At 39.3% G+C, this 14,948-nt stretch overlaps 1 protein-coding gene across 3 annotated transcripts in view; it reads right to left on the reverse strand.

Moving 5' to 3' along the window:
- Window positions 1–14,736, reverse strand: part of LOC121517883 (APAF1 interacting protein) — a 32,375-nt gene extending 17,639 nt beyond the window's left edge. Inside the window, exons 1-4 of one of the 3 annotated variants that reach the window (XM_041801990.1) lie at window positions 14,631–14,700; window positions 11,953–11,994; window positions 6,187–6,237; window positions 5,968–6,036 (exon numbers count right to left, since the gene is read on the reverse strand). In XM_041801990.1, the coding sequence (XP_041657924.1) occupies window positions 5,968–6,033 (66 nt within the window). In that variant the 5' untranslated portion in view covers window positions 6,034–6,036; window positions 6,187–6,237; window positions 11,953–11,994; window positions 14,631–14,700. Of the gene's footprint in view, window positions 1–5,967; window positions 6,037–6,186; window positions 6,238–11,952; window positions 11,995–14,630 lie in introns of all 3 variants that reach the window. The other 2 variants (XM_041800370.1, XM_041801146.1) reach the window with 2 other exon arrangements.
- Window positions 14,737–14,948: the final 212 nt, after the last annotated feature.

Raw genomic sequence — 14,948 nt, forward strand, 5'->3', positions numbered from 1 at the left:
CCAGGGAGCACAAACACTGGACTGTTGATGACTGGAAGAAGGTACTCTGGACGGACCAGTCCAAGTTTGAACCCTTGGGTCAGCACGGTCGTGTTTATGTGCGCAGAAAAGCTGGAGAAGGTTTTGATGCATTTGTGGATACAGCGTGGGCAGATTATTGAAAATGGACGGTATCATGAACAACATAACTTATTTCACTGGAACACTTTCGCTCTATCTTAATTGATAGACAATGCGAGACATTGGAACAGTGCTTGTGTTTTTAAATTGTTATCGTGATTTCTACTGCTGCACTTTCAAATGTGATCTACCTCTAATTATTTTTATTATATGTTCTAACATATTGTTTATCGTTTGTCTCTTGAATATGTATTATTTATTATGACGTGTGCTGCTGACCTCTTGGTGAGGTCACCCTTGTAAAAGAGATCTCGGGTTTTATCTGGTTAAATAAAGGTTAAATAAATAAAATAAACAAGAATGTCTACCACAACATCTTAGTGCATCATGGAATCCCTTCTGGACTGAATCTGATTGGTCATGGGTTCATATACCAACAAGACAATGACCCCAAGCATACTTCAAAGCTGTGCAGAGACTATTTGAGCAAGAAAAAGGAATCTGGAGTACTGGAACTGATGGACTGGCCAAGTCAATGTCCAGATTTGAATCCTATTGAACAAATTTGGGATTTAGTAGATTCAAAGATTGATGGCACAAAAGTTTCATCTAAAGCAAGTCTGTGGGATCTAGGGGTGGGTAAAAATATCGATTAATTGATGCATTGCAATATTTCCCCCCCAATTCAATATCAATTTAGCAAATCCTCTGAATCGATTCACCTCCTGGCCAGTGGGGGTTGCTGTGCGTGTGATTTGCATTGTATGGACGGAGGCCGCACTCAACCAAACAATAACCAACCATGACAATTTCCAAGAGGACAGACATATTATTTAAGTTTACATGCACTTAACTTTTTCAGTGTTTATACAGAACTGTCATGTTTTTTACTTTTGTACTCCATATGCACAAATAAGTTATTATTGTGCAAATTTTTATTTTCAGATGTTTTATTGCTCAAAAATGTGCGGTGACTTACCAAATATGTTCACATGGGCATGAAAATAATTATTAAAAAATTGTCAGCAGGCTATTTGTGTATTTCTGCTTCTTACTGAATCGACATTGAAGCATTTAAATCAATATTGAATCGAATCCTAACCTAAAGAATTGAAATCGAATTGAATTGTGAGTTTGGTAACAATGCCCAGCCCTAGTGGGAACAGCTAGAAACTATTTGGAACTCAATAACAAAAGAGACTGTGGAAAAGTACATAAAAACAAGAATGCAGCAAGAATGCAAGCTGTTATCAAGGCCAAAAGAGGCCATACAACATATGAAGCTTTTTGGTTATTATGTGCGAAAAAGGACTGTTTAGTTAGGGTTGCCAAATAAATAACAATAACATTTTTAGTTTTAAACAAGTTTGTGAAAGATTTCTAAAATATTTATTTTTTCTCTTCTTTATGACAGGTGGTCTAATAAATTTGTTAAGCACTGTACATTGGTACCAATGTTGGTACTGGCTAGATTGATTTGGAAAAGCCAGCATATTGGATATCAGAATAGAATAGTGTGCATCCCTTATAAATATTTATTAGTCTGGATTTCATAGACTTTGTGCCTAATAAGAATAAATTTTCAGCATAATAAGCTCATTAGCAAAGTAAGATGAGTATAAAAGTCCTACTGACAGTCAGACAATGAGCCAGACTCCACTGATAAACACAACCAGGGAAAAAACTGGAAGAGTCGAACCACCATGGAGGGATCTCACTACAACGTTTGGGCGTTCAAAAGATTCTGAATGAGAGCTGGCTGCAGGAGTGAACTTATTTTCCTCTTTTAACATTACTTTTTTAACTTAGCACAGAAAGAAAGGAAATTAGTGCTAGGTAGATTATTACTTTGCTGTAATAATGCAATATATCGTCTATCATTTGAAAGCCTGTTTATTCCCCTTCTATGTGGAGCCTCATTTGTAAGAAGCATGCATTTGTGGGATGAGCAGCACAGCTGAGTTTCTGGACTGTGCCCATGAAAAGTGTGCCAACTCTTCTCTGTCGATGACAAACAGGTTATTCTGCTGTTTCTCCTGACTCTTGTTTTGAGCGTCTGGTTCCCCCAGATGCTGAAAATCTGAACATGAGGAGGAAGGATGTGTTCAGCAATGAGTCCAGATTCTGCCGACGTCAGGTGAATTGTAGTGTCAAAGTTTGGAGAAGATGCAGAGAACACTACGCTGATAGGGTAACATCTTTATGTGGAGGCAGTGTGATGGTGTGGGGTGACAACTTCCCCACTGGAGAAATGAGATACAGAGATAAGATTCTGCAACCAGTGGCAATCCCATATCTCCACAGTCTGGCATTGAACTCTATCCTCCAGGATGGTAGAGCTGGCTCCACAGAGCGGGGTTTATCAGAGACTACCAGAATCTGGAAGTGGAGAGGATGAACGGCTGGCCAGCAGTCCTGACCTCAACCCCACTGAACACTTGTGGGATCAGCTTGGGTGTGCTGTTGGTGCCATCCCACAACAGTGTGTGACCAGGCTGGCGACCAGCATGAGGAGGAGGTGCCAAGATTAGATTTATTGCCAAGGAGCATTGTTATGATCAAGAAATAATCTACCAGACACTTTTTGTTTATGATTATTGGGGCTGTCAAACAATAAAAACTAGAAAATAAGAAACTTCAGGCAGCTTAAATAGCAAACACTTTACATAAACTTAACTGACTGCATAGAGGACTGAGATATTCTTCAGAAAAGAAAAAAGAACAGCAGAATTTCTTTTGCCCCCTGAGGGATTGGTAGATGGTTTTTATCATCCAGGGATTCATTAAAAAATCTTGTCAGTAGAGATCCTCCAGTCAGAGCTGCATGTAATTATAACAAACCAGCCTCTTCAGAGAATTATATCAAATACACTATATTGCCAAAAGTATTCACTCACCCATCAAATTACTGAAATCAGGTGCTCCAATCACTTCCATGGCCACAGGTGTATAAAATCAAGCACCTAGGCATGCAGACTGTTTCTACAAACATTTGTGAAAGAATGGCTCGCTCTCAGGAGCTCAGTGAATTCCAGCGTGGTGCTGTGATAGGATGCCACCTGTGCAACAAGACCAGCGGTGAAATTTCCTGGCTCCTAAATATTCCACAGTCAACTGTCAGTGGTATTATAACAAAGTGGAAGCCATTGGGAATGACAAGAACTCAGCCACCAAGTGGTAGGCCACGTAAAATAACGGAGTGGGGTCAGCGGATGCTGAGGCACGTAATGCTCAGAGGTCGCCAACTTTCTGCAGAGTCAATGGCTACAGACCTCCAAACTTCATGTGGCCTTCAGATCAGCTCAAAACAGTGGTAGAGAGCTTCATGGAATGGGTTTCCATGGCCGAGCAGCTGCATCCAAGCCATACATCACCAAGTGCAATGCAAAGCGTCAGATGCAGTGGTGTAAAGCACGCCGCCACTGGACTCTAGAGGGGGGATTATGGTGTGGGCTTGTTTTTCAGGAGCTGGGCTTGGCCCCTTAGTTCCAGTGAAAGGAACTCTGAATGCTTCAGCATACCAAGAGATTTTGGACAATTCCATGCCCCCAACTTTGTGGGAACAGTTTGGGGATGACCCCTTCCTGTTCCAACATGACTGTGCACCAGTGCACAAAGCAAGGTCCATAAAGTCATGGATGAGAGAGTTTGGTGTGGATGAACTTGACTGGCCTGCACAGAGTCCTGACCTCAACCTGATAGAACACCTTTGGGATGAATTAGAGTGGAGACTGAGAGCCAGGCCTTCTCATCCAACATCAGTGTGTGACCTCACTAATGCGCTTCTGGAAGAATGGTCAAAAATTCCCATAAACACACTCCTAAACCTTGTGGAAAGCCTTCCCAGAAGAGTTGAAGCTGTTATAGCTGCAAAGGGTGGACCGACGTCATATTAAACCCTATGGATTAAGAATGGGATATCACTTAAGCTCATATGTGAGTGAAGGCAGGTGAGTGAATACTTTTGGCAATAGTGTATCTGCCAGTGCTCTGATTAAATGCAGCTGTCAAATTATGAACTTAAACTAGCAGGCAGAGTTATATGACATCACAAATATGTGAAGGACAGTCTTGTTTTTTCTCTATTTTAATGTCTTACATATAAAATCTAATATCATCTGATAAAGTCCACAGTTTTCAATCCTCCCCTCTCTGCCAATGCCAGAGTCAGTGGGCGGCAGTCGACACTGCAGTTAACACCACAGTTCTGACAGTTGGCCAAGATGGCAGCGCCCACAAATCAGCTGCAGGAATTAATCGACTGCAGGTGCATCTAAAAAAATAAGAATATCATGAAGAAGTTCAATTTTTGCTGTGATTTAATTCAAGAAGCAAAACTTTCATGAATTCAGGATTCATCATCACAAAGTAAAAGATTTCAAGACTTTAATATTTTAACCTCGATGATAACGGCTTACCGCTCACACAACAATCCAAAGAAGAATTATGATACCGATATGTTTACCTCCTGGATAACTGTGCTCATTTATGCACTCAGTAGTTGGTTGGAGCTCTTTTTGGATAAACTACTTCCTCTATGTGATGTGGCATGGAGCTGATCAGTCCGTGGTTCTGCTGCGGGGTTGTGAGGCTCTGAAAGCAGCCTTCAGCTCATCTGGATTGTTGAGTTGGCTGGCTAGTCAAACACAGTAACACCATGGTCAGAAACCAGTTCTGGCTTCACTGTTGGCAGGTGGAAGGGAAATCAGGAAATCTGTAAAGCTTCTCAGCAGATGGAAGCATGAAGGGCTCTAAAATCTCCAGGTAGATGGCTGACAATGTGGACTCTGGACTTGATAAAGACCAGTGGACCAACAGCAGCAGATGACATGGACCCCCAAACCATCACTGACTGTGGAGACTGGACTTAAGACACCTTGGGTTCTCTGCCTCTCAGATCTTCCTCCAGACTCTGGCACCTTGATTTACCAATGAAATGTTAAATTTAGTTTAATCTGAAAACGGAACCACTGAGTAACAGTCCAGTTTTTTTACTCCTTAGCCCTGGTAAGAAGCTCACGACATCTGTAGTTCAGAAGAGGCACCATACTAGAACACCACACTTGTAGTCCACTTCCTGGACCTGGGGTCTGTGTTGCAGCTCTTGATCCACTGACCCCAGTCTCAGTCCAGTCCTTGTGAAGCTCCCCTAGGTTCTTGAATCTGCTTTGTTTGACAATCCTCTGAAGGCTGAGCTCATCCCTGTTGCTTGTGCTCCTTTTGTTTTTTTTACCTCTTTTACCTTCAGTCAACTTTCATGAATCTGCTCTGATACAGCCTGACCTTTCAGCAGTGACCTTCTGTGGCTTACCCTCCTTGTGGAGGGTTTCAGTGATTGCCCTCTGGACAGCAGTCCAGCCAGCCGTCTTCCCCATGATTGTGGTTATATGAACTGAACCAGAGTGAGAGAACGAAGGCTCAGGAAACCTTTGAAAATCACTGCAGTCCTGCTCAAATGCATATTTAAGCATGTGTTGAGAAAAAACTAGCTGGTGAACACAATTCAAATGCTGAATTTCATTCTGACAAGGCTTTTTAGACCTGTTTGCGGTATTCAACTGAGGGAAGTGGCAGAGGAGGTCAAAAAGAAAATGTAGATTTTGATAGAATCCACATTTTCCACAAATATGACTGCTTAAATCAGTTAATTACCCAGGCATAAACCTTCTATGAATGTTCAAAATGTGACAGACGAATTCATGACTAAAGCTGCTGAAAACTTTTAGAAGGTTTCTTAAAACGCCAAACACTGTAGCTTCTTCTATAGAATGCCTATGCCATATTTAGCCGTTCTTACAGCATCTTTTCATATAAATGCAGTGTAAGCGTTTGTCATGTTCGGCTTGCCTGTTTCTCAGCGGCTTCTTGACCTCCATCTTGGCAGCCGTTGCTGGTGCCACACAGAGACGACATCTCCTGTGAGGAAAAACAATGGACAAATTTAGAGACAATTCAGCTCAGAGAAGCTGTCTGGCACATGGATGCAGCAACATCGATTTTGGTGTCATTTGAGACAGGCTTAGTGCTCTTTCGTCAAAATGAAAGAACATTTTGACAGCATCTTACTTCCTTATTTTGATTTACTCCCAGTTGAAATCAGATAATGTTCAGATAACGCTGGGGAGAAGAAAAGAGAAGTGATTTACAGTTCCCAGTAATTCCTCTCCTTCCGTCTCCTCCCACATGTCAGTGAGAGAGAAGACGCAGTTTCCTTAGATGGAAGAGCAGATAGGCAGCTCAGAAATCTCAGAAACTGCTATTGATTTAAAATTTCTATTTATACCGGCAGTTTGACAATAGAAAATCCTTGAAGGTGTAGCATTTAGAAGAAGTTTGAGCTTCATATTTGTCCCATTAACGAGAGTGAATAAAAGATTCACCTACGTGGGAAAGAGATTTAAATATGGGAAAATGAAAGTGAGTGATTTTTTCACTGGAATAAGGAAGTCAGTCTAAAAAAAAAAGACCAGATTAAATTTCAACGGTTTAAATGCTTGAATAAAGACTGATGAAAATAAGCACAATATACATTATTAAATACATGTTCATCTATCTAGAGTAGGGGTTCTCAACCTTTTCAGCCTGCAACCGCCAGAGACCGGGGACCCCCACTCTACCTGAAGGTGGTTCAACAGACATGCACATTAAAGAACAGTCATGTGCAGACAAGGCCGTCCAGAAAGGGGGATAAATGGGAGAGATTTCTGGTTCCCAGCCAAACTGGGGACTAATGGAGGTCATCACATTCTATATTTAGGTGCCACTGTGCATAGAGCGGTTCTGCTCGTTAGTTATTAACTCTGATGTGGATGTTCACTCATTCACATAGATGAGTACTGAAAAATATATCCAACGGCTGAAAAGGCCTCGTCCTAAAGAGGAGACAACACAGTCTGTACCACAGGAGGTATTACATAACGGTGTAGACATTTAAAGGGGTGTAGACATTTAAAGGGGACATGTTTTACCCTTTTAAGACAAGTTTATATTGTTCTCAGAGGTCCCCAAAACATGCCTGTGAAGTTTATTGCTGAAAAAACACTTCAGTATGGGATTTTTGTATGTCTAAAAACGCCTCTATTTCAGCCCTTCTCAGAACGAGCCGTTTCTGTGTCTGTGGCTTAATATGGTAATTAGCTCTCTGACTCCTCCCCTGACCACACCCCTCTCAGGAAATGGATGCAGCACTCATGATATTACAGACAGCTTTATCCCAAAGTTTAGACCGGGATTTGAACCATCAATCTCCCATACTGTAGTCAGCAGGATAACCTACTGAGCTATCCGGCATCTCAGCTGGTAGCTGAGAGGATCAGTAGAGGAGGGCAGAACTTTCCTCCAAGTGGGGGAGGGCCAACCAAACCTGGGGGCGGGTGCTTAGGCCCCTGGTGAGGTCACTAGATGTAAAATCTGAGAATGGCTTTTTTCAGCACACATTTCCTGGAAGGTGGAGAAAGAGAGGGGGGAGGGAATGGATTTTTCTGGTACTTTAGGTGGTTGTGGACAGGCCAGGGACACATATTTGTGTTAGAAAAGCCTGAAAAGTAATTTTTGCATGATATGTCCACTTTAAGAAACACATGAAAGAGTGAACAGACGTCAGTGCTAGGGCTGGGCAATTAATTGAAAATTAGATTAAATCGCAATATGGCCTGCTACAATTTTCTAATCGCAGAAGGTGCAATATTTCTTATGCCTAAAATTTTTGCCAAAATACCAGTTAACACCCTTTTTTTGCAGCAGAGATGGTTTATATTACATATCATTCAAGTGAAAGGTTTTTTAGAATAGTCTGGAAAAAAAATTCTAACTTCTTCATTTTTGTACATACATTTTAGTTGTTGAATATGAGATTGAATATAAAAGTGATATAAAAATTACCTCTCCCTGCAATACAAAAAAACACATCCAATTTGCAGAATGAGTCAAGATCAGCACAATAATTGTCTGTTGGAAGTAAAATAAGATGAGGAACTTTAGAAATAATCATATATCAAATCGCATGGCAATATTGGGGGGAAAAACTGCAATTAGATTATTTTCCCAAATCGTTCAGCCCTAGTCAGTGCCCACACTTATGTGTTAATTATGTGGATTATTGGTGCAGTTTTGACGAAGTAATTATCTTTTCAATTAATCCTTGAGTGAAAACAGATCTCCACAACCGCCTGCAAGGAGAACACCTGGCCGCCTGCTTGAAAATATCCATAAATGGACCTGATCCTGAGGACTTCCCATATGAAAAGGTTTTGGAATATTATTTCAGGAAGCCCTGTAAAATAAAATGCCCCGATAAAGGGTGCAAACTCTGCAGGAACAAAATTTAACAAAATTGATACTCCTTTTGATTTAAGTTACCTACTTTATTTATTCACCCTAATTTCTTATTTATTTATGTGTTTTATTTCTTTAAGTATGCTATTGCATTTTTTTTTTATTTAAACGTATTTATGTTAAGTTTATTTGGAGTTTGTTTACATTTTACATTTAATGAAAGTTATATATTCAAATCCAAATCAAACTCCTTGTTTTGTTTTTGTTTGTGCACCCCCCAACACACACCCACACACACACGCACGCACACACCCACACACACAAATAGATTGAGTTCTGTGAGAAACACTGCATGTCATCGATAAGGGACGGATAAACTTTATTCTCATGGACTTAAAAAGGAGAAGATAACACTTTTTAACAGCAAATGCCCAACCCCTGTTTTTTATCAAACACGATCACAGCTCATCCCCGCTGACATTAGCTTAAACTAGCATTGGCAGTACATTAGATTGATCTTATGATCATCTGTCAGCAGTTTAAAAGGACAGATTGTGCTGCAGGAAACTAAACACACAGACACTCAGAGGCATCCTCTTGGCAGAAAACTTGGTAAATGTTGACACGTAATGAATTTACATTAGCTTGTGTTAGCTTACAGTAAACAGGAGGAGGATGAGCCAATCGTAATACAAGTCTAGCCGGAATAGCCAAAATGGCTTGTGTAAACTACCTCTTAGTTTGATTCTGGAAACAGTACTGCTGAGGCAACTGTCGCTTTTTATTAAAAAGCTGAAAATCTAGAAAACTACTACGACGTGAACAAACTGGCCCTTTTGTTTATTTCTAATTTTACTGTCTAAAGACAGAATTTAAGGATTTCTTGCTATAGAAGCAACTACAGCTGTAAACACAAGCTGAGCAATCGGATGAACAGTTCAGTCACAAATACACCAGAACAATTCTGTTTAACCAAGGTTAAGGTCAAACCAAGGGTCAGCTGATTAATAATTATCTGACTGCATACATCATAAAAACGGCACATTAACTTTTATGCTTGTATTTTAATAATCTTATATTATTTTAGCCTCTAATTTGCCATCTTTGATTTATTATAGTTTGTTTCTAAATTCAATCTTTAAATGTTTCCTTTTCCATCCGTCTCCTCCACCCCAGCCGCCTCCTTCATAGCTTAAAGCTTTTTCTCCCTCATATTCAGATTGTTCTTAATTAAAACGAGTGACAATAATCCCTATTCAATAAAGTATAAGTCATATTAAATCAGCATTAAGTGCAACAATAACTGCAATTAGATTTTTTTAATTGTTCTGGCCTAGTTCATTCTGTCTAATATTGATAAAGCTTAGCGTTAGTTCACTGAAGCCATACCCCTAGGTTAGCTGATAGCCAGCTTACACCACAACTGCCTCCCAGCTCCCACAGCCAATCACAGCTCTTTCTCTCAACACAGTGGTCCATTTAAAGATGACGTACTTCTCTCTAATCCCTGCTGGCATCGATGCTGAAGCATCACGCTGCTGCTGGCAAAGCTTCACCTCCACCCCAGCCTCCTCCTTTAACATCCTAAGCTCCTTTTCAGCTTTAAGCCCTCATCTTCAGATTCATGCTACCGCTATGGATTGCTCCTGAAACAATTTCATTGTTTTCAGTACACATTGCCATAAATGTATCTATTCATATCAGAGCCCGACCGATTGATCGACGGGCCGATTAATCGGGCCGATTATAGCGCAACACAGATTAATCAACATCAGCCAATATGTAGTCGATATATTAACTTTTTGCTGCACGGGGATTCTGTCGCTCTGCTCCTGTGTGTCCCTGCTGTAAGACCAGAGAAACAGCAAGAGAAACTACATTTTTTTACTCCATGGCATCTGTGACTTTCTTAAACAAATAACACTACACTTTAGTGCCCTGTGACAATAACGTCCTCGCAGAAACGCTGTTAGGGCACGTTAAGGTGAGCACGCTATTTTTTTCACTGAGTTTTAGAGGGCGTATTACAGCGTTTTAACGTCGTCTAAGTTGCATCTTTGTGAAATAAACAAAGACAAATGCAATTGTTAATTCCCATGTCAACCATTATCTAATATAAGACTATTATACAGTGTTTTAATATATCGTATCATATATCATATATCGGCCGATATATCGGTTATTGGCCAATAAATAGGATATCGGCCGATATATCGGATATCGCTTTATTTAGCCCCCGGTATCGTTATCGGCCCCAAAAATCCCATATAGGTCAGGCTCTAATTCATATGGGGGTTTCCAGCTATGCACTCCCTGGAAAGTCAAAGCAGGCTGCTTGACTCTGATGATTTTGACTCGTATTACAAATTGGACATAAATTGTTTTATTACAGGTTTTTGTTTTTTTTAATCATTCTCATATTCAAAAAGAAAAAAGTACAAAAATGAAGAAGGTAGGATTTTTTGTTGACTATTCTAAAAAAATGCACCTTCATGATTGCATGATAAGTCATGCACAACAAAAAAGTTTAAAACTCGTATTCTGACACAAATTTCAGGTCAAAGACATATTGCACCTATTGTAATTTGAAAATTGCAGCAGGCCATAGTGCGATTTAATCTCATTTTTGATTAATTGTTTAGCCCTAATGTATATTTATATATATGTGTGTGTGTGTATATATATGTATTCGGATTTATATGGATTTTATATACAGAATGCATTTTTATCCATAATTATTACAGCCAGTTAGTCTAGCCTCTTTAAGAGCTGTAAGAATCTGCTGACAACAGGCTGAGCTCTGCAGAGCATGGAGGAAAAATTCTGTCTCGTTAAGGAGCTTATACTTTCAAATTAAAAATTATTCTCTTAATTAGAGCACAGGTTTGCCGGATGGTTCACAGAGAAGATTCTGACAAATTGCTTGAAATGAGAAAAAAAAAGTTCTCCTCGAGAAAATGTAAAGTATAAAGTAATTTAGACCTAAGACTTCACTCCCACACACAGAACATTTTAAAGTTTCGGAAACATGGATGAGAAATAAACATCCTTCAGCCGAGGCAGGTCTGCCTAAAACTACACAAACTTCATGCTTCAGCTCATAAAGTGAGATATGACAGATCATTCCTGTGTGTGGCTGACATAGTGGCTGTAATGTTCACATCTTCTGGTATTGATCATTAATGTCTAAACCTGCCCGTACTGATACTTTCAGGATAATGTTTCCCTACTTGTTTTTAATGACTTCACCTTGTTTCCTGCTTCAACTTAAGCAGCAGAAATACCTTACATGTCAGGGCAGATGCTTATTTGAGCAATAATGAGTCATCAAAGTATGAGCACAAAAATTTTAACCACACAAATAGGTAACTTCCTCAGGGGCTGTCTTTTTGGCAAGTTGTGGCGTTTGAGTGAAATCAGAGAGAATAACAACCTCTGTTGTAACTGGCCTCTGTCATCACATGCAAAAATACTGTATTCTCTTCAATAAGTTCCCTTGTTGCGTACTTTCACTTGTTAGTTTTTCTGTATTTAAATGATCCAGTGTCCTCATATTACCATCAATGCCCAGTTTCTGTTGAATGTCAGTAGCCAGCCACCCTGAAGAATAAACAGAAATCTTTATCATTATCATTATTATTATCATAATCATAAGGCTAAAGAGCTGAGAATGAACAAATTAAAGTAACAATCATCAAATGTGAATTTACTTTACAGTTTGTAGCACTAAAACTGGACTTGACTGTTTACTTCTGAAACCTGCCTTGAAAAATACAAAACTATACTGTCAACCAGTGGTTCTCAACCTTGGGGTCGGGACCCTCTTGGGGGTCGCGAGACAATGAGAGGGGGGTCACCAGATGCCTTAGAAAACTTAAGAATATTTGTTAGATTACACTGTTTCCACTTTACACCAATTTTACCAAATTTTAACCCTGTTTCATCACTTTTTAACACAAATTTTAGCACATTTTTGCCACTTACATCTAATTTTTGTCCATTTTTAACCCTTTCCATCACTTTTTTTCTGCCTGTTTTTGCCAGTTCTAAACCAATTCTTGCCACTTTCTGCCTATTGTTGCCTCTGTTGACCCATTAATGCCTCTTTCAACTATTTTTTACACCCCTTTTTGCTCATTTTAACCAGTTAACCCATTTTCGCAAGTTTATATCAATTTTTCATCCCATTCTACCTAATTTCCAATCATATTTTGCACTTTTAAGCCATTTCAGACACTTTTTAATCCCCTTTTACTACTTTTTGTGCCACTTTAACCTATTTATGATTGGTTTTTGCCACTTTTATCTAATTTTTCACCACTTCTAACCCATTTATGTTGTTCATTGTAGCATTTTTTAACCTATTTAAATTTTGATTTTAAGAAATGTTTTTTCAGCTAAAGAAGGATAAAGGAATAAATAAAGATATTTGTTTCTTCTTTAAGAGTGGTTATTCCCTGTTCAAATATAAAATGTGCTTTTCACAGCTTAAATTCAAAATGGACCATGATCTTGCTAACCTCCATGGGCCCCCAGTTTGGCTGGGTCCCCTTTATCCCTCCTTATGGGCGGCCTTGTCTGCACATGACTATTTCTTGAATGTTCCTGGCTGTTCAAACACATTCAGGTACAGTGGGGGTCCCCGGTCTCTGGCACCTTTATTTTGGGGGTCGCCGGCTGAAAAGGTTGAGAACCCCTGCTGTAAACCCATGCAAACTTAGGTGTGAGGAATAATGCTCCAACTAAAGCAGTCTTAATTTGTCTTTGTTTATTGTGTGCTGAAGCTGCTGTGAAAAGCACTTAACATGCCAGCCGGTGTAGGCTAATACTCACATAAGAAATCCGCTGAGACTGAAAACTGACGCTTCATTTGATTGAAACTAAAGACTAAACAGGGTCATTTCATTTCATTTCATCGAGCAGCGCTGTGTTTCAAGTCGTGTGCCTGTCATGTCTGTTGATCTTGAAAAAGGCCTCAGGGCTTAAATGTCATCTAATAGTTGCACACAATGGGACATGGCTGGAAATGTTGAAATTTCATTGTCAATACCTGCAATATTTCTATGGCCATGCTCTGCAGTGCTTTTTACGCACTCTCAAGCTGGAAAATCTGGTCTAATAGTGATGGAAGGAATGTTTATAAAAAACACTTAATTCCAAAATTTCACATTACAGCAGACATGATGAGACACTGGTGCTTAGAGCTGAGCGATTTGCAAAAATAATCTAAATGCAATTTTTTTTTTCATCCAACACTGCAATCTGGATTTAAGATGCAGGCAGAGTCCTGCCAACCGTCTCAATTACATGGAAATCTAACGGCTGAAAACACTGTGTGTAATTTAATTTTAGGTGTGCCTTTAATTTCCGATAATTGCAAAGACAAAAAAAAAAAGCAACCACTACTGGGTGTATATAACTTCTATTTTAGATGACGAAAGAAAGATGATGAAGAAATACACATTCTGGTATCATGATAACCCTTAATAGGAGAGTAACCTGTCAGGTCGGAAATATTTTTTATGTTTCTGACTTGAAAAAGTGAAATGAGGAAAAAGAAGCTAGATTTTTCAACACTGATTTTGTTATTTGTTTTATTTTACTGTGGCGGTGTAATTCCAAACAAATTAAACACTTGTTTGATTGTTTGTAATTATTTCTTAAATAAAATGACTTGCTGTTTCGACATTTTGTAACTCAAAAGGCATGTTAAAGTTTTTGGTCTGCTAAAGGAGCAATCTGAATCTGTTCAAGTTTAATGCCTGTCAGCTGCAGTTTATTCAGTACGATGTATTTTTGCATTTTATCGTCTTCTTCTGATGACATGAGGCATTTATTGTGTTTATGTAGCAAGATGCGGGGGGTTTCTTTCGACGCTGTGATGCACTTAAACTTAAGCTAAAGATAGTTTAATACTGAAGTTTCACTTTGGATGAGAGGTCACTAAAGTAGCTTAAATTCTACATATCAGACGAGCAGCTTGCTCTAATAAATGCTGCGTTTGTCTCCGTGTTTTAGCGTTAAAAGGCTGCATGTTTTCCAGTTGGGTATTAAAAGCACAAGTTAAGTTTTGTCTGTTTTAGTAACGCTGTCTCTTCTGCAGCTGCTGTTTTACATGGAGCAGAGAAGAGCAACTTTGCAACTTAGCACTCAGACGAGCTATGGTGGAAAAAAACTGACACTTTAAGCTAATAAATAATTACGAAAAAAAAAAGAAATAGAGCAAGAACGCTTACCTTGTGTTTGCAGTGAAATCCTAAAATACAGAATATTTACAGACGTCAAACAAGCAACCGTTACTGCAGCGTCATCTACGTCATCAGCGCGCGACATGTAAACAGGAGGCATTTCCGGATGAACAAACGATCCACAAAACCTGTTTTTCTAAACATTTGTTCAAATGTTTGCTTTTTAAATTTCCGTAGGGTGTTTATCTGCTGTTTGACGGCAATGACGGATATCTACATAGCCTTTAACTGCAGTAGAAAACTACTGACGTAAATTAAATTTGAGAGAAAGAGCATATGATATCCAGAGAACATTTCACTGTAACA

Source organism: Cheilinus undulatus, linkage group 1, assembly GCF_018320785.1.
Source record: "Cheilinus undulatus linkage group 1, ASM1832078v1, whole genome shotgun sequence".
NCBI classification, from domain to species: Eukaryota; Metazoa; Chordata; class Actinopteri; order Labriformes; family Labridae; genus Cheilinus; species Cheilinus undulatus.